The sequence below is a fragment of the Oncorhynchus clarkii genome, unplaced genomic scaffold (genome assembly GCF_045791955.1).
Source record: "Oncorhynchus clarkii lewisi isolate Uvic-CL-2024 unplaced genomic scaffold, UVic_Ocla_1.0 unplaced_contig_8199_pilon_pilon, whole genome shotgun sequence".
Lineage (NCBI taxonomy): Eukaryota > Metazoa > Chordata > Actinopteri > Salmoniformes > Salmonidae > Oncorhynchus > Oncorhynchus clarkii.
In genome coordinates, this window is record NW_027259362.1 from 6,607 (window position 1) to 26,713 (window position 20,107).

Sequence of the window (20,107 nt, forward strand, 5' to 3'; positions counted from 1 at the left end):
GTTGTGAGGCCAGTTGGAAGTACCGCCAAAATCTCTAATGACATTTGGTAGAGAAATTCACATTCAATTATCTGGCAACATCTCTGGTGGACATTCCTGTAGTCAGCATGGCAATTGCACGCTCCCTCAACTTGAGACATCTGCGTTGTGTGACACAACTGTGCATAGTTTTAGAGTGGCCTTTTATTGTCCCCAGACCCTTTACCATGAGATTCGAAATTCTGCTCAGGTGCTTCCTGTTTCCGTTGATCATCCTTGAGATGTTTCTACAACTTGATTGGAGACCACCTGTGGTAAATTCAATGTATTGAACATGATTTGGAAAAGCGCACACCTGTCTATATAAAGTCACACAGTTGACAGTGCATTTCAGAGCAAAAACCAAGCTATGAGGTCGAAGGAATTTTCCATAAAGCTCTGAGACAGGATTGTGTCGAGGCACAGATCTGGGGTAGGGTACCAAAAAATTTATGCAACATTGAAGGTCCCCAACAACACAATGGCCTCAATCATTCTTAAATGGAAGATGTTTGGAACTACCAAGACTTTTCCTAGAGCTGGCCGCCTGGTCTAACTGAGCTATCCGGGGAGAAGGGTCTTGGTCAGGGAGGTGACCAAGAACCCGATGGTCACTCTGACAGAGCTCCAGTGTTCCTCTGTGGAGATGGGAGAACCTTCCAGAAGAACAAACATCTGCAGCCCTCCACCAATCAGGCCTTTATGGTAGAGTGGCCAAACGGAAGCCACTCCTCAGCAAAAGGCACATAACAGTCCGCTTGGAGTTTGCCAAAAGGCACCTAAAGGACTCAGACCATGAGAAACAAGATTCCCTGGTCTGGTGAAAGCAAGATTGGCATGAACTCTTTGGCCTGAATGCCAAGTATCACGTCTGGAGGAAACCTACTGTGAAGCATGGTGGTGGCAGCATCATGCGGTGGGGATGTTTTTCAGAGGCAGGGACTGGGAGACTAGTCAGGATCGAGGGAAAGATGAACAGAGCAAAGTACAGAGAGATCCTTGATGAAAACCTGCTCCAGAGCGTTCAGGACCTCAGACTAGGGCGATGGTTCACCTTCCAACGACCCTAAGCACACAGCCAAGACAACGCAGGAGTGGATTCGGGACAAGTCTCTGAATGTCCTTGAGTGGCCCAGCCAGAGCCCGGATTTGAACCCGATCAAACATCTCTGGAGAGACCTGAAAATAGCTGTGCAGCGACGCTCCCCATTCAACCTGACTAAGGTTGAGAGGATTTGCAGAGAAGAATGGGAGAAACTCCCCAAATATAGGTATGCCATGCTTGTAGGGTAATAACCAATAAGACGTGAGGCTATAATCGCTGGCGAAGGTTCTTCAACAAAGTACTTAGTAAAGGGTCTCAATACTTATATAAATGTGATATTTCAGTTTTTTATTTTTAGTACATTTGCAAAAATGTATAAAACCTGTTTTTGCGTCATTGTGTGTAGATTAATTAGGGGAAAATACAATTTAATAAATTTTAGAATAAGGCTGTAACGAAACAAAATATGGAAAAATTCAAGGGGTCTGAAGACTTTCTGAATGCACATCTTCATAATTGTTTGTACTCGTCCCCCATGGGAATCGAACCCACAACCCCTGGCATTGCAAGAGCTATGCTCTACCAACTCAGCCAAATGGGACCTATATACTCTGCATATACTGTACATGCAGACAGACACTACCTGAAATAATACATTATGGCCTTTCTCTTGCATTTCAAAGATGATGGTACAAAGAAAATACAAAAAAACAGTTTTTTTCTTTCTTTGTATTATCTTTTACCATGTTATATTCTCCTACATTAATTTCACATTTCCACAAACTTCAAAGTGTTTCCTTTCAAATGGTACCAAGAATATGCATATCCTTGCTTCAGGGCCTAGGCTACAGGCAGTTTGATTTGGGTATGTCATTTTAGGTGAAAATGGAAAAAAGGGGGCCAATCCTTGTCAATGACTATTGTAGCTGGAAACGGCAGATTTAAAAAAAAAAATGGAATATCTACATAGGCGTACAGAGGCCCATTATCAGCAACCATCACTCCTGTGTTCCAAAGGCACGTTGTGTTAGCTAATCCAAGTTTATAATTTTTAAGGCTAATTGATCATTAGAAAACCCTTTTGTAAATTTGTTAGCACAGCTGTAAACTGTTGTTCTGATTAAAAAATAATACTAGCCTTCTTTAGACTAGTTGAGTATCTGGAGCATCAGCATTTCTGGGGTCGATTACAGGCTCTAAATGACCAGAAACAAAGTACTTACTTCTGAAACTTGTCAGTCTATTCTTGTTATGAGAAATGAAGGCTATTCCACGCAAAAAAAAATCCAAGAAACTGAAGATCTCGTACAACGCTGTGTACTACTCCGTTCACAGAACAGCACAAACTGGCCCTAACCAGAATAGAAAGAGGAATGGGAGGCCCCGGTACACAACTGAGCAAGAGGACAAGTACATTAGAGTGTCTAGTTTGAGAAACAGACGCCTCACAAGTCCTCAACTGGCAGCTTCATTAAATAGACCTGAAAAACAACAGTCTCAACGTCAACAGTGAAGAGGCGACTCTGGGACGCTGGCCTTCTAGGCAGAGTTCCTCTGTCCAGTGTCTGTGTTCTTTTGCCTATCTTAATATTTTCTTTTTATTGGCCAGTCTGAGATATCGCTTTTTCTTTGCAGCTCTGCCTAGAAGGCCAGCATCCCGGAGATGCCTCTTCACTGTTGACGTTGAGACTGGTGATTGACTTCATCACTACTTGTTTTTGTAAGAATTGTTGACAAGCTGAATGCAAGGGGGGGCATGGACACCCATGCATACCCCACAAGACATGCCACCAGAGGTCTCTTCACAATCCCCAAGTCCAGAACAGACATGGGGAGCGCACAGTACTACATGGAGCCATGACTACATGGAACTCTATTCCACATCAGGTAACTGATGCAAGCAGTAAAATCCAGATTTTAAAATATATAGAGTACCTTATGGAACGCACTCGACACACACGTACAGAACCAGTCAAAAGTTTGGACACACCTATTCATTCAAGTTTTTTATTTTAATTTTAATATTTTCTACATTGTAGAATAATAGTGAAGACATAAACCATGAAATAAACAAATGGAATAATGTATTAACTCAGTCTGTGAATGACTGAGTGAATTAAGCTTTGTTGTTGATTCTGTGGCATGAGGATAGCACCACAGGAAGAAAATGTTGGCAGAATCTGAAACCCAACAGAGACCAAGAGGTCTGCTTTTAGTCACCAAAAAAGCGTTAAACAAATCAAAATATATTTTATATGTGAGATTCTTCAAAGCAGACACCCTTTGTCTTGATGACAGCTTTGCAGACTCCTGGGGATCCCTAATAAATAGAGATACTGAGATGGCATGTGGACATTTTCATACATAGATGCTATATACCCTTTCATATGAACACAACTATGAGTGAATAATACTCAGACAGGAATATAGAAGGTCATGCATGTACACATGCAGGTTTGTGTAACATACATACCACTGCAGGTTGGTGGCACCTTAATTGGAGAGGACAGGCTTGTGGTAATGGCTGGAGCTGTATAAGTGGAATGATATCAAACACATGGTTTCTTTGTGTTTGATGCCATTTCATTTGCGCCGTACCAGCCATTATTATGAGCCGTCCTCCCTTCAGAAGCCTCCACTGATACATACACACATGTACTCACACAGTTTACTTGAGTTCCTATTGAGTCTTCGATAAGCCCAGTGACCTATCCCAGCGTCAACATTGTAAAAAAGGGATCAACACTCGATAGAGCACTCACTTCTCTAGAACAATACTTTTATGGTCAGGAGCACATCACATAAATTAAGATGGAGCAAACGTTGCTTACAATACGCCAGAGCTTCCTTAATGATCCTGAGTTATCTCCGGTATCTGCCGATGGTATTTTAAGTGACCTCTGAAATTCCGGTGAAGAAACGGTTGCTCGGTTGTCTTGGCGGGAGCGCCACATATTTTCCACATCAGTGCACCTCTGAACAATATCATAGAACCACCGTTACTGATGCAAGACTGGTCGGGGTGTTTAGAAATTGAAGGTGATTCAATGAAGATACATATTTTAAGGAGTTAATTTTGGAGCTTGCTGTGAGGCTGTTTCCATCTTAGAATAGTTTTCCTACTCCGCGAATGTGTTTTCTTCCCTGAAGTGAGACTTAATGAGGGACTCATTGGGAATTGTGGGGCCTTCAGTCCTTCACAGTCGAGCCTAACAGCTTCACGGGGGGACACATCCCCTCTCTCCCTCCTTTCATCTCTCTCTCTATCCCTCTCTCCCTCCCATCTCTCTCTCTATCCCTCCCTTCCTTCCTCCTTCCATCTCTCTCTCTATCCCTCCCTTCCTTCTTCCATCTCTCTCTCTCTATCCCTCGCTTCCTCCTTCCATCTCTCTCTCTATCCCTCTCTTCCTCCTTCCATCTCTCTCTCTATCCCTCTCTCCCTCCTTCCATCTCTCTCTCTATCCCTCTCTCCCTCCTTCCATCTCTCTCTCTATCCCTCTCTCCCTCCTTCCATCTCTCTCTCTATCCCTCCCTTCCTCCTTCCATCTCTCTCTCTATCCCTCCCTTTCTCCTTTTTTAATTTGTTTTATTATTTTATTTCACATTTTATTTAACCAGGTAGGCCAGTTGAGAACAAGTTCTCATTTTCAACTGCTACCTGGCCAAGATAGAGCAAAGCAGTGCAACACAAACAACAACATAGAGTTACACATGGAATAAACAAACATACAGTCAATAACACAATAGAAAAGTCTATATACAGTGTGTGCAAATGTAGTAAGGTAAGGCAATAAATAGGCCATAGTGGCGAAATAATTACAATTTAGCAATTAAACACTGGAGTGATAGATGTGCAGAAGATGAATGTGCAAGTAGAGATACTGGAGTGCAAAGGAGCAAAACAAATAATAATATGGGGATGAGGTAGTTGGGTGGGCTATTTACAGATGGGTTATGTACAGGTGCAATGATTGGTAAGCTGCTCTGACAGCTGATGCTTGAAGTTAGTGAGGGAGATATAAGTCTCCAGCTTCAGTGATTTTTGCAATTCGTTCCAGTCATTGGCTGCAGAGAACTGGAAGGAAAGGCGGCCAAAGGAGGAAATATACCTGCTGGAGTGCGTGCTACGGGTGGGTGCTGCTATTGTGACCAGTGAACTGAGATAAGACGGGGCTTTACCTAGCAAAGACTTATAGATGACCTGGGGCCAGTGGAGAATATGAAGCGAGGGCCAGCCAACAAGAGCATACAGGTCGTAGTGGTGGGTAGTATATGGGGCTTTGGTGACAATGTGATGAGTAGAGTGTGAGGCTATTTTGTAAATGACATCGCAGAAGTCAAGGATCAGTAGGATAGTCAGTTTTACGAGGGTATGTTTGACAGCATGAGTGAAGGATGCTTTCTTGTGAAATAGGAAGCCGATTCTAGATTTAATTTTGGATTGGAGATGCTTAATATGAGCCTGGAAGGAGAGTTAATAGTCTAACCAGACACCTAGGTATTTGTAGTTGTCCACATATTCTAAGTCAGAACCGTCCAGAGTAGTGATGCTAGACGGGCGGGCGGGTGTGGGCAGTGATCGGTTGAAGAGCATGCGTTTAGTTTTGCATTCTCTCTCCCTCTCCAGGACACAGTACCTTATCGACGCAGAGAGTCCCCAGAACCTTATCGACGCAGAGAGTCCCCAGAACCTTATCGACGCAGAGAGTCCCCAATACCTTATCGACGCAGAGAGGCCCCAGTACCTTATCTGCACAGAGAGGCCCTCTTACAGAATTTCCCTGCCAAGGGCGCTGTGGGACTAATTTTCAGCGTGTGTGTTGCTGTTTATGTCTGGCTGGCACTATCTAGTCTAGTTCTCCCCCTCACGTGAGAGATTTTTATCACCTCCAGCTCATGGCTTCAGCCAATCAGACTGTCCCCATGCACCCCACATTTTGCCCATGCATCCTGTGATTGGTCAGATGCTCATATCTAGCTCAGCACTGGCCAGTCGGGACCGTTGAATGCTCTTCAAAGTGTGTAAATATTCCCCTGAGCTTGACGTGTGATCATGGGAGGAGTTATGTACATGGGATGCGTGCACACAAAGTAAGTTGTTGTTGTTGTTTAGCTTTGATTTGAATTTCACTATGTAGCTATTACGCTATTAGATACAGTCCTGTTATTATTGTACTACTGGTTATTAGATACAGTCCTGTTATTATTGTACTACTGGTTATTAGATACAGTCCTGTTATTATTGTACTACTGGTTATTAGATACAGTCCTGTTATTATTGTACTACTGGCTATTAGATACAGTCCTGTAGTTATTATTGTACTACTGGTTATTAGATACAGTCCTGTTGTTATTATTGTACTACTGGCTATTAGATACAGTCCTGTTATTATTGTACTACTGGTTATTATTGTCTCATCTGCCCCGGAACCGTTGCCAGGTGTGACTGTGACTATTAGGTGTGACTATATTGTCTATGTGGTCAGACACGGCTGCAATTGAGACCGGGCAGGGACCTCGGCCCCCTCTGGTCCTGAGGAGTCACCTGCTACGGAGACTGAGCCCACACCAGATATCATTCCCGATCCTCCCTCCGCTGTCGAGGAGTCTGGGGGAACCCTCTCCCCAACTTGGGCGGCCTATGAGATTCCTGCAGCATCGCCACACGATAGTGAGCCTATATTGCTGACTGGACCCTATTTCTCACCACCACCAGATCATCACCAGCCAAATCTACTGGGGTGACCACTAAGACATCACCCTGTGACCTGTCCCAGAGGCACGACCCATTCCTGCTCCTGGGGTCCAAGCTGATCCACCATCTGCCCTGGATTTACCAGCACTGCCTCCTAATCTGGCCCTGACCCTGGATCTTCCGTTGGTGCCTGCTCCAAGGCTTGCCCTGGGCCCTCCTCTGGTTCCTGCACTGAGAGCACATCGCGTGCCTGCTCTCCACTGCTGGGGCACAGCCCACCTCTGTGGGGGAACCACCTCCGTTCCTGCTCTCCACTGCTGGGGCACAGCCCACTTCTGTGGGGGAACCACCTCTGTGCCTGCTCTCCACTGCTGGGGCCTGGCCTGCCTCAGTTGGGGAGCTGCCGCCGCTGGGCCTGTTGGGGACCTGCCACCGCTGGGCCTGCTCTCCTCTCTCCTCCTAAGCAATGGACAAAATGGTCGCATACACATATTTTGCAGATGTTATTGAGGGTGTAGTGAAATGTTGTTTTCCTAGCTCCAACAGTTCTAGGGGTGGCTGTTACAAATTCCCTGCCTATGACTGTTAGCAGCACCTCACAACCCTGAGCTGCACACTCCACTGCCCATCCTCTAGGACCGGAGCCTGAGAGTCTCAGGGGAACCATAAACCTGCCTCTCAAACTCACCCTGACCTATGTGTCCTGTGCCCTGATACAGTAGGTTGCTAGGGAGGTTACTAGTGGGCTGGACATCTGCCTGTCCTCTTGACTCTGCAGGTCCCACTGTCAGTACTGTCAGTCATCCTCAAGCAGTGGTAGAGAGCAACATCTCTGTCTCTGCCCATCAACAACTGGACTCACTCATATCTTTGGACGTGTGGGATGGTGTGCGTGCCCAAAGTGAGTTGTGTGACATTTGTACATTGTTCTTCATAGTTAGTTACTACTATTGCCTATTGTATGTTGACCCTCTGAGTTTACTGTGTTGTGTAATACTCTGCAGGTGGCATATGCAATCTATACAGTCATTTGACATACATAAGCTTACAGAATAAAGCAGTAATATATCTGTGCATTCTTTCCCTGGTGTATTCATTTGGTATGTGTGTATTCATTACCTCAGTGGTTCTGTAATGGACAGAAACAATCATTCCACTACCTTTCCCAATGTACATCCCATGTTCATCTTCCTCAGTGTGTGTGTGTGTGTGTGTGTGTGAATAAAGTTCCTGTGTGTGTTCACACTTGGGTTGCTTTATTCCCCTTTGACTGGGGGCGGTGTCAGTGAGTCACAACCCATTAAAATACGTAGAGCCAGGTCGCTGTTTTTCAGGCCCCAATACCTTATCTACACAAAAATACTCCAGTACCTTATCTACACATGAAGAGTGCCACTCAAACCAAGGTCAGCATCAGGGAGACTGAAAGGCCCTCTTTTCCACATCCTAAACATAACAGCCTGTTTCCTGACTGGTTCCTAACCGCTCCATCTCACAAACCGTGTTGAAATCATTTGATTGAGGGCGTTTTTTGTTTCTTTTGGGGAGGGGGGTTATTGTGCCTGTCACGAATACGTCCTTTGACTGGTAGCACCACCGACCAGACTTGTCAGTCAGTGGTTTCTATGGTAATTTCACACCCATTTGTTTTGTTGTTGTACTTGTATTGTGATGTAAAACAGAGGAGAAGGAATTAGCTTTTTGTGTGGGTGGAACATTTACATAGAAAACAAGTGGTTGTGACACAACGCTGCGAGGTTGTTAAATTGTGGCCCAGAAAATAAAGTCTGTAGATTCTTAGTGTGCTGCACCCAAGCCTTTATCCACAAGTACATAGACAAAACACACATGTGAACACACCGGTATGCAAGCACTAAAAGAGGTCTATACACACACACACACACACACACACACAGGTATGCGTCCACCTGGTCTTCGATCCTCACACTGTGCAGGTGGTTCATCTCTCAGCTTTGAGGCTTATGAAACTCTTGGTGATGTATGGATTCGACCCTCCTGACCTGGACTGGCTGTCACCCTGGATATGTCTGTCTGGACGGCTGACAATGTATGAGTGTGTTGAAATCAATGATGTAAATAAACCCTGGATTGTCCAATGAAAGGCTTTGAAGCCACTGGTTGGCCATATTGGTACTCCTCAGAAGGAGCAGTCCTCCATAGGAATTAATGGAATTCTACAGTATTTCAAATAAATGACAAAATTAGGACAAATTACATGTATTTAGGTATTTATTTGTAAAAGTGGGGAGAGTATCATTAGTACTCTAAAAAAATACTTTAAGGAATAGGTTTTTATATACTCTATAATTTAAAGTATGTATTAAGGCGTTTGTAATATAATATACTTTTCAAAAACGAATTTAGAAATTAATACATGCATTTCTATAGCATTCAAAATCCAAAGTACCAAAATGGCTGCGTGGCAGCTTCAAAACAGCGCCCCCTGGGACTCATCTAAGGTTAATACATATCATTGATTGAACTGGCAACACATGGTCTGTCTTTCAAACACACCCAACAGAACCCCCCCCCCCCCCCCCCCCCCCCCTTTCCCGCTTGGATTGATTATGGGTGATGGATTGTTCAGCATGTGCATCTGACCCACACGTCTAACACTCACCTCCGCCTTCCCAAGACTCAGGGTTTTTAGACTTGCCAAGTCACTTGCATTTTTCTATCCAGCTGGATGTTAAGGGATGATGTGATAGCGTCTGCGCGTGACGATTATCCTTCGTGTGTAGATCTATCCACATCATTGATTCATATTCACCCCTTACCTTACAAGTACTGTACTACCATGGTATTATTCACTCAACTAGCTTCCACTGTGACCTCATTTTGTCATGAACACCACAGCACATTTATCATATTTTTTTCTAACATATCTTCTCCCTCTCACTCTCGCTTAGCGCGAGGACTCCGCTCTCATATTTTGAGGCTTGATCCCAGGACGAGCGTGTCACTGGCCCAAGCTGGAGATATGTATCGTGTGTGTGTGATGTCCCGGTGGTTTGTTGGAGAGAGGGCCCAGTCTGACAGACTGTCTGCATCCACGGTGAGAGGCATTAGTCAGAGGAACCGACCGTGCCTTTCAGCAGCTCTCCTGACTGAGATGTGCTAAATTACATTTCCTGTGTTTCATAACAGCGACTACCCAAGCTCTGACTGACGCTAGGACTTCCTGCTCAAGTCAAACATAAACACTTTTTTTGGACGTTTTAGGTAACGTCGCCGCAGGTTTGACAATGGAGATGTTCTTTTGGCCCTGTGTAAACAAGCAGACTTTAAGGCCAGGGAATCTTTGTTTCCTGGAACGTGTTTGTGTGCATAGCTGTGTGTCAGTGTACATACAGAACATACTTGGCTTCCTTTCCTAATTTCATTGTAACCACTGATAGTTGGTAGAGCTGGTAGAGCAATGCCAGGGTTGTGGGTTCCATGTGGCTCAGTTGGTAGAGCAACGCCAGGGTTGTAGGTTCCATTCCCACTGGGGACTGGTTTGACATTGTTTTTAATGAAAATGTATTCACTCACTACTGTGAGCTAAATGACTAAAATGTAAATAGAATAACCTTTTTTGGTTCTGGATAGAACCATTTTGGGTTCCATGCCCCTTTCCACAGAGGGTTCTACCTGCAACCAAAAAGGGTTATCCTATGGGGACTGAACCCCTTTGGAGGGTACTTCCTGTATGCTATCAAATGATATATATTTCCAGTGTATTGCTCTCCTACAACCCACTCACCATCACTGTGCCACAATAGAACACTTTCATTGACATTTTAACCTCTGTCTTCTAGAAACAAACGAGGAGCCTCCATTGGTAGGAAAATGCATTACAAGGTTCTTTAGATACCATCATCTCAATATGGCCTTTTTCCTGTTGCTTTATTACAACCTTGCTCTTTTCCCACCATCTGACTTCATTTGTCCAAGTCCTCAGTCTGTCTGTCCTCCTTTACCCCTCCCTCTGTCTGTCTGTCTGCCCTCCTATACCCCTCCCTCTGTCTGTCTGGCTGCCCTCCTATACCCCTCCCTCTGTCTGTCTGTCTGCCCTCCTATACCCCTCCCTCTGTCTGTCTGGCTGCCCACCTATACCCCTCCCTCTATCTGTCTGTCCTCATCTCCCTCTGTCTGGTCTGGTCTGGTCTGGTCTGGTCTGGTCTGGTCTGGTCTGGTCTTGTCTTGTCTTGTCTTGTCTTGTCTTGTCTTGTCTTGTCTTGTCTTGTCTTGTCTTGTCTTGTCTTGTCTTGTCTTGTCTTGTCTTGTCTTGTCTTGTCCTGTCCTGTCCTGTCCTGTCCTGTCCTGTCCTGTCCTCGTCTCCCTGTCTGCCCTCGTCTTCCTCCCTGCTCCCTTCTGCCTGCCTGCCCTCGTCTCCCTCCCTGTCCCTCTCTGTCTGCCCTCGTCTTCCTCCCTGCTCCCTTCTCTGTCTGTCCTCATCTCCCTGCCCCCCTTTGCCCTCTCTAGCATCTGAGAGAGGGCTTGTGATGATGTCACACAGGGACGTCTGGCCTCTATAAAAGGGGGAGCCACTGTGAAAATCTCTTAATGAAGTTGCGAAGAGCCTGAGTTGAGCTGAGCTGTGCTGACTACTTCCACCTCCATAGAAACGGATCAAGTTGGACTTGAATTTTCTCCTTAGAAAACACCAAAACATACAGGCTCACCCACATCTCCTTCAGATAGATGAGAAGATACAAGGAGATATCATTTGAAAGCAGTGAACAGCTCCTATTCTTCACATTGGTCTGATCACTGCGTCTTTCGACACTGCTAGCCCTGAGAGTGACGAGTCTAGCTGACATATTGGGAAAAGTTTGTATTCATTTTTCTCCCGAACCCATGAAAATCACGTTTTCTTTGTGGACAATGATACGACAAGCAAGCATCTCCTCGGTGGTGTTTCTATCTTGCACTGTCATGCTGGTAAGTACTTTTTAAAGTGTTTCATATGTGTGCTTTTACTACTCTCCATTCAAATTAGTGTCTTTACATCATCGGGTTCTACATACTTCACCATAAGCTCTTAAAAATTATACAATGTCATCTTTAATATTCAAATTGAGAAATTGCAAGTATATATTATGGTCAAATTCATTTCAAATGATGCATTGTCCATCTATTGACTGAAATAATGAGACCGGGATCTTTGAACAAATTAATAAACTCATCTCCATAGATACATTTGAATTTAGGGCTTGTTTGATACTTTTGAGCTTGATGATCTAGTCTGTGTCGCTCCAGGCTGATGTGTAACAATCATGCTCAGAAAGGTAGAAGCAGAAATGTGTCCTAACCAGATTAGAACAGGGTGCCGGTTTGAATGAAAGCATTGTTCTAAATCAAATTCCTTTGTACAATCACAGTTTAATTATTCAGATATTTGGGTACACAATCAGAGAATTTGGAGAGGAATTTGTGCTGAGTGTTAGCTGATATTTGACCTGCACACTGTAAATGAACGTATCTGAAATACCAGTAAGAGTTTTTGCTTGTGGATAACTAAGAGGACTTTAGATCTTTGGGTAACCTTATTCTAGATATACACTTGATTCCACCATTTTTTCTCCTCCGGATATTTATTCAAGCATTGTACAATCCCTCTTCTGTGGGGGCTTCCAACACCAAAGGATGCCCTTCCCCTGTGCCCTGCAGTGAACATATACACACTAACTCTCAATCCTCTCGCTGTGCTTCCCAGGTGCAGGGTGGATGCCCGCGGCAGTGCTCGTGCCCCACCTCACCGCCCTCATGCCCACCAGGTGTCAGCTGGGTGACAGACTCCTGCGGCTGCTGTAAGGTGTGTGCCAGGCAGTACAACCAGGACTGCAGCCCTAGCCAGCCCTGTGACCACATCAAGGGCCTGCACTGCCACCTAGGGTCTGGAGGAGACCCGGCGACAGGACTGTGTCGAGGTAAGGGAATGGACATCGAAATGGCTTAGGGTGGGACATACTTATGCTATGATTGACATTTCCTATCCACCTTCTGATTGGCACTGATAATATTATTGACAATGCTAACTCTAATGAATATAATGATATACACAAAAGCGACAATGATTGTACAAAAATGCATTGCTCCTGTCCCAGCTGAGGCCATGGGTCGTCCCTGTGAGCTGAACGGCCGGGTCTACCAACACGGGGAGGACTTCCAGCCCAGCTGCCAGCACCAGTGCAGCTGTATGGACGGCGTGGTGGGCTGCATGCCCCTGTGCCCACACCAGGTACCACTACCAGGTTGGCACTGCTCCCGGCCCCGGCTGGCCAGGCTGCCAGGACGCTGCTGCGAGGAGTGGCTTTGTGACGATGACAACCATATCAAGGAGGACTCCAGAGAGGTTGACCACGCTCCACCTCCTTCCCCACCCCAGCACCCTGATCTTGCCAGCAATGAGCTGCTCATGGCTCCCACCCCCTGGGACTCAAGTGCTGGAGCGTCATATCAAGGTACATAATCATACTCTCTTTTTTGTAATGAAATATACATTTGTAATGTTTTGTATCAGTCAGAGGAGAATGGTGTTCCTCATGGCTCATGTTTGGCCCTCTCTTCTTACAGAGTGGATCTCCTCCCCCCAGTCCCATGCCTTACTACCCTCAACCTGCTTCCTGCAAACCACTGATTGGTCGCCTTGCTCAGCCACGTGTGGGATGGGTGTGTCCAGCCGAGTAACCAGTAGCAACGCTGAGTGTCGGTTGGCCAGAGAGACACGACTGTGCCAGATCCGACAGTGTGATCTTGCCCTCACCCCTTCTCCCAAGGTAAGACATGGACAACGTGTGGGCACACTTTTTCAATGAAAAGAAACACAATGGTCCAGGATCATCAAATTGGGAATTACACTACTATAAATTGACCACTAGACAGGTTATGGAATTGTACCATGTGTAATTCACAGCTATCCTCCTGTCAAGCAGTGGAGGCAGCTGAGGGGAGGACAGCTCATAATAAAGGCTGGAACGGAGTTAATGAAATAGAAACCATGTGTTTGATACCATTCCACTAATTCTACTCCAGCCATTACCACGAGCCCATCCTCCCCAATTAATGTGGGCCACCAACCTCCTGTGCTGTCAGGGTGTATGTATTTTGACCTGTGACCCCATTTCTCTTACAGAAAGGGAAGAAGTGCCAACGCACAATACGTCCTCGCAAACCTGTCCGGATCAAGTTCACCGGCTGCTCTACAGCGCGCCAGTATCGTCCTCGTTCCTGTGGCTTGTGTGCCAACGGCAGCTGCTGCACTCCTTCTCTGACGCGCACGGTGAACCTTCACTTCCGCTGTCCTGGAGGCAGGCAGGACTTTACCCGTAGCGTCATGTGGATCCAGCGTTGCCGCTGCAGCCAGAGCTGCCAAAGTCAAGGGCTTGCCTCCCCGGGCTCTCTCAGTCTACCTAACGACATCCATACCTTCTCCCATTGAGCCCCATGTCTAAACACTAGCATTTCTCGCCACAAGAACATGCCCTTGACCTGACTCTGGCCCTCGCCTCTAGGGTTCCCCCTTGCCCTAATCTCACTGTCTCCTTTCCTCGTTCCAAAACGTTTCCTGTTCCCTAACCCCGGGGTTTATTGCTGCCGTAGCCTCTTTACCCCAGTCTGTGCTCCTTTACCCCAGGACTCCCCCTGACCCTGTCTCCAGTCTGTGTTCCTTTACCCCAGGACTCCTCCTGACCCTGTCTCCAGTCTGTGTTCCTTTACCCCAGGACTCCCTCTTGCCCTGTCTCCAGTCTGTGTTCCTTTACCCCAGGACTCCCCCTGCCCTGTCTCCAGTCTGTGTTCCTTTACCCCAGGACTCCCCCTGACCCTGCCTCCAGTCTGTGTTCCTTTACCCCAGGACTCCCCCTGACCCTGTCTTCAGTCTGTGTTCCTTTACCCCAGGACTCCCCCTGACCCTGTCTCCAGTCTGTGTTCCTTTACCCCAGGACTCCCCCTGCCCTGTCTCCAGTCTGTGTTCCTTTACCCCAGGACTCCCCCTGACCCTGCCTCCAGTCTGTGTTCCTTTACCCCAGGACTCCCCCTGACCCTGTCTTCAGTCTGTGTTCTTTTACCCCAGGACTCCCCCTTGCCCTGTCTCCAGTCTGTGTTCCTTTACCCCAGGACTCCCCCTGACCCTGCCTCCAGTCTGCCCTCATCCCATACAGAAGGCTCCATCAGCTGGGGGAAGGACACTGATGCGATGTAGTGAACTGTTTTACTCTTACAGCTGCCTAATTGTGTACCCAACACTTTCTCTCTCTCATTCTCTCACTCCCATAATCCAACGGTTTTGGTTTGGTCTTCACTCACACCCGAAAATCAGCACCTCCATATAACTTCAGTGATGGACTGACTGAATTTAAAAGACAGTTGGGGGTGCTTCTGTGTTACTGTAGTTTGGAATGGTGAATTGTACTCTGTGGGACTGTACTTATAACTACCCAATGAGAAAGGTTAGACTGAATATCAGACAGGCAATCTCACAGAGACATTTGCGTAGCATCCCTTCTGACAAACGCCTTTATAGCCTTACTGCCCTTTTCACTTGTCTGTTTTGCTTGTGTTCAGTAAGTGACAGATCTGTGGGCGATTGTGTGCATTCTACAAATGACCTCTGTCAGTGGACCTCCTATCAAATTTGATGGGCAAGAATATAAATGCACCGGTGTTCATGGTTTACACTCTGAAATATGAATCATCATTGTTATAGACACAGAGGTTTTAAATGGACCTTTGTAAGTTATTCATGTTTAATTATTGTAGTGATGACTTGTAAATATGTATTTACTATACTTTGTACAGTTAGGCAATGTTGATTTGTTTGTCATTAGGTATATATGTCTGTTTCGTATCGTCTCTATCTGTACAGACTTCACTTAACGATGGAGTGACATGTTTTGGATATTACCTCCTTTTTCGAGGTGCACAGAATATAAACAATAGTGGACCGAGAATGTAACATGTTAATTTATATCACTTTATTTTGATTAATATATTCAATAAATGTCTTATAATGAAAGTGCCTCTTGTAAAAAAAATTGCAAACGCCATGAAAATATATGTATTTCTACAAAAACAAATGTGCGTGATATTTTGTCCCCATAATTTGTGTCCCACTTTTCTGTTTACCAGTACACACACCCACACACCTAGTCTGTGATTTGGTTCGATTACTCTACAGTATTAAAGGTATTATTTTGTATAGATATCATTACTAGATATTTGTGTACAAATATGATATAGTCTCCATTGTCAATCACAAATCAATGAATCAGATTTTTATAATGAGACCCAGAAGAGAGCCAGGTGGAACACCCTGAAGCTGACTGGGGGACGGACAGGGGAAGGTTTCAATAAGAGACTAGTGGGACGGAGACACCCACCTGACAGTGTTATTTGCTGTGGAACTGTGGACTAGGGTTAAGGCCTCGGTTCAAGTTCCTGTAGGTTAGTACACAGCGCCCAGGCCCAGTTTCACATGGCAAACATTGCAGCCGTCTCATAAATATCACACACTGTATCCTTGTTTCTCAGACCCGACACTCTCCCCCGCGCTCTGTGACTAACTGTCCACACTGACCTCCCCACACCATGCCGATGCATACTTGATGTCAGCCGTGATGCCAAGGATGATTACTTCTACTGCTGCCACTACTACTGCATGCCACTAATACTGCTGCCACTACTACTGCTGCCACTACTACTGCATGCCACTAATACTGCTGCCACTAATACTGCTGCCACTACTACTGCATGCCACTAATACTGCTGCCACTAATACTGCTGCCACTACTACTGCATGCCACTAATACTGCTGCCACTAATACTGCTGCCACTACTACTGCATGCCACTAATACTACATGCCACTAATACTGCTGCCACTACTACTGCATGCCACTAATACTGCTGCCACTACTACTGCATGCCACTAATACTGCTGCCACTACTACTGCATGCCACTAATACTGCTGCCACTAATACTGCTGCCACTACTACTGCATGCCACTAATACTGCTGCCACTACTACTGCATGCCACTAATACTGCTGCCACTACTACTGCATGCCACTAATACTGCTGCCACTACTACTGCATGCCACTAATACTGCTGCCACTAATACTGCTGCCACTACTACTGCATGCCACTAATACCACCATGATTTCCACGACCTCTGCTGCAATTACTAGCATGGTACTACCCACCCATACTGCAAGAGCAACAGCAACAACAAAATATTGTAGCAGTGGTCGTAGAAATCTTGGTGGTATTCACTACTGTTATGAATAAATAAAATATTTACCAGGAAACCTTAAAGTCTAACCTTAAAGTGTTGTGAGAAGAGGCACTTATGTTTTTACAGAAACTAGATTTGGTTTTTTTATATACGAGGGTGGCATTCCCTTTTTTGTCCAAGACTCATGTTGTCAATATTGAGGTAGAAAGTCTTACATTTGCAACTGTTACCAAATTTAGCAAAATACTTTCACCTTGGATTTTCATAGACCTTTCATGTCAATGATCAATGTGATGCATTAATGCCCTTGGGACCTCTAAAAACACTATACATATGAATAAAATGCACTATTATCCTCATTATGATCAACTTTATTTTTTTAAAACGGTAAGAATGTTATAAGCTGTTAGTTGGCCAAGGGCATGCAATTCAGGAAAAGAACGTACAAGGGGGAGGAGAATGGTGGGATTGTACAGCTGGAATCCTTTGTGGGTGTGTGAGTTGGTATAATGTGTAGAATTGTGTGTAACTAATGGATTTTCCAGTGTCTTGCGCTGCGTTGTCGGAGTGTACATTGGCTGTGAGAGCAGACAGGAAGGCCCAGGTGTAGCGCGGCCTCGCACGCAGAGAGCTGTGAGTGTTAGCACGGCCCTGACGGAGGAACAGGAAACACTGTATGTCGGAAGCCTGGGGTCTCGCAGGTGGGATGTGGCGGGATTGACAGGGGAAGGAAGGGGTTGGAGAGGTCACAGAGTAATCAAACACAAATGTTCATATGATACAAGCACCATGCATACCACTTTGTTAAATCAAGAAAAGCCTGGTAATTTATGCCAGGTTTTCTAGATTATGGCAGATTTTTTCAGAATTTTCACGTACGAAATCATAGAACACAGCCACAATAGAACAGTCTGTATTCTATAGGAAGTAATTTTGCACATCCCCAATCCTGGATCTTTGGAGGCAATGGAAATACTCCCCTCTACTGGCAATAGAAAACAACAGTGATGTGTGTTTTGGATCGAGTTTAAAAAATCTTGAAAACCGAGAACTAAAGTTGTTTTCAATAGTTGTTTTTAATTAATAAAAAAACATATTAATTGGAATATAATATTGGAACGGAATATAACTAAAAACATTAAATAACATTGGAATATAACATTTATTAACAATAATTTATCTAATTAACTCAGTGTAACATTGATGTGCAACTCTCTTATGCTCTGCTATCAAACTAATTCTAATTTGTACATAGGTCACAAATAAAGCTAAAGCTATTATTAAACAAATAAAAATATATTATATTTTTTAGATTCATCAAAGTAGCCATACTTTGCCTTTATGACAGCTTTGCACACTCTTGGCATTCTCTCAACCAGCTTCACCTGGAATGCTTTTCCAACAGTCTTGAAGGAGTTCCCACATATGTTGAGCACTTGTTGGCTGCTTTTCCTTCACTCAACGGTCCAACTCAACCCAAACAATCTCAATTGGGTTGGTCAGGTGATTGTGGAGGCCAGGTCATCTGATGCAGCTCTTCATCACTCTCCTTCTTGGTCAAATAGCCCTTACACAGCCTGAAGGTGTGTTGGATCACTGTCCTGTTGAAAAACAAATGCTAGTCCCACTAAGCGCAAACCAGATGGGATGGCGTATCTCTGCAGAATTCTGTGGTAGCCATGCTGGTTAAGTGTGCCTTGAATTCTAAATAGATCACTGACAGTGTCACCAGCAAAGCACCCCCACACCATCACACCTCCTCCTCCAAGCTTCACGGCGGGAACCACCGTTCACCGTCTCACAAAGAAACGGCGGTTGGAACCAAAAATCTCAAATTTGGACTTATCAGACCAAAGGACAGATTTCCACCGGTCTAATGTCCATTGCTCATGTTTCTTGGCCCAAGCAAGTCTCTTCTTATTATTGGTGTCTTTAGTAGTGGTTTCTTTGCAGCAATTTGACCCCATTCACGCAGCCTCCTCTGAACAGTTGATGTTGAGATGTCTGTTACTTGAACTCTGTATTGCATTTATTTGGGCTGCAATTTCTGAGGCTGGTAACTCTAATTAACTTATCCTCTGTAGCAGAGGTAACTCTGGGTCTTTCTTTCCTATGGCGGTCCTAATGAACACCAGTTTCATTATAGTGCTTGGTGGTTTTTGTGACTGCACTTGAAGAAACTTTCAAAGTTCTTGAAATGTTCTACATTTACTGACCTTCATACCTTAAAGTAATGATGGAATGTCGTTTCTCTTTGCTTATTTGAGCTATTCTTGGCATAATATGGACTTGGTCTTTTACCAAATAGAGCTATCTTCTTCTACCTTTTCACAACACAATTGATTGGCTCAAATGCATTAAGAAGGAAGTAAATTCCACAAATTAACTTTTAATAAGGCACACCTGTTTATTGAAATGCATTCCAGGTGACTACTTCATGAAGCTGGTTGAGGGAATGCCAAGAGTGTGCAAAGCTGTCATCAAGGCAAAGGGTGACTACTTTGAAGAATCTCAAATATAAAATATATTTTTATTTCTTTAACACTTTTTTGGTTATTTGATAGTTTTGATGTCTTCACTATTATTCTACAACGTAGAAAATAGTAAAAATGAAGAAAAACCCTTGAATGAGTAGGTGTGTCCAAACTTTTGACTGGTACTGTACATGTCGGTTGTTTTGCTCTAGGATGCCCACATGCCTCACAAGACTCGTCTGAAGGTCCCCCGGTACCAGTTGAAAACATTTATGGAAGTATATATGGAGACTGTTTTGTGCCAAAAATAAAGGGTTAATCACATGTAAATAAAAATAATAATAATAATGTTACCTGGGATTTCTGATTTCTCTTTAGATTTTTGGGAGGAACTATCTGTTGTTCTATGTAGTGAATCTGTTATTCAATGCATTTGTATGGGCTAATAGCAGTAAGGACAAAAATAATTTTTCATCAAATAATTGTTTCATATATATTTGTTTGTATACTTCAAGGGGTCTTAAAATTCAAAATTAAATAGCAAAATTATCCTTGATATGACCTTCTTAAAACAATTCCAAATAGCTAAGTAGAACCCCCCCAGCTTAGACAGGGCTTAGACCCTCGTGGGTTAAAG

General features: G+C 44.6%; 1 protein-coding gene across 1 annotated transcript; it reads left to right on the top strand.

Moving 5' to 3' along the window:
- The first annotated feature begins 11,370 nt into the window (after window positions 1–11,370).
- On the top strand, window positions 11,371–15,841 carry LOC139400104 (CCN family member 1-like). The gene is made up of 5 exons (XM_071145138.1): window positions 11,371–11,705; window positions 12,481–12,694; window positions 12,872–13,228; window positions 13,341–13,543; window positions 13,900–15,841. The coding sequence occupies exons 1-5, from the start codon at window positions 11,622–11,624 to the stop codon at window positions 14,203–14,205; spliced, it is 1,164 nt and encodes a 387-aa protein (XP_071001239.1). The 5' UTR covers window positions 11,371–11,621; the 3' UTR covers window positions 14,206–15,841.
- The last annotated feature ends 4,266 nt before the right edge of the window (window positions 15,842–20,107 follow it).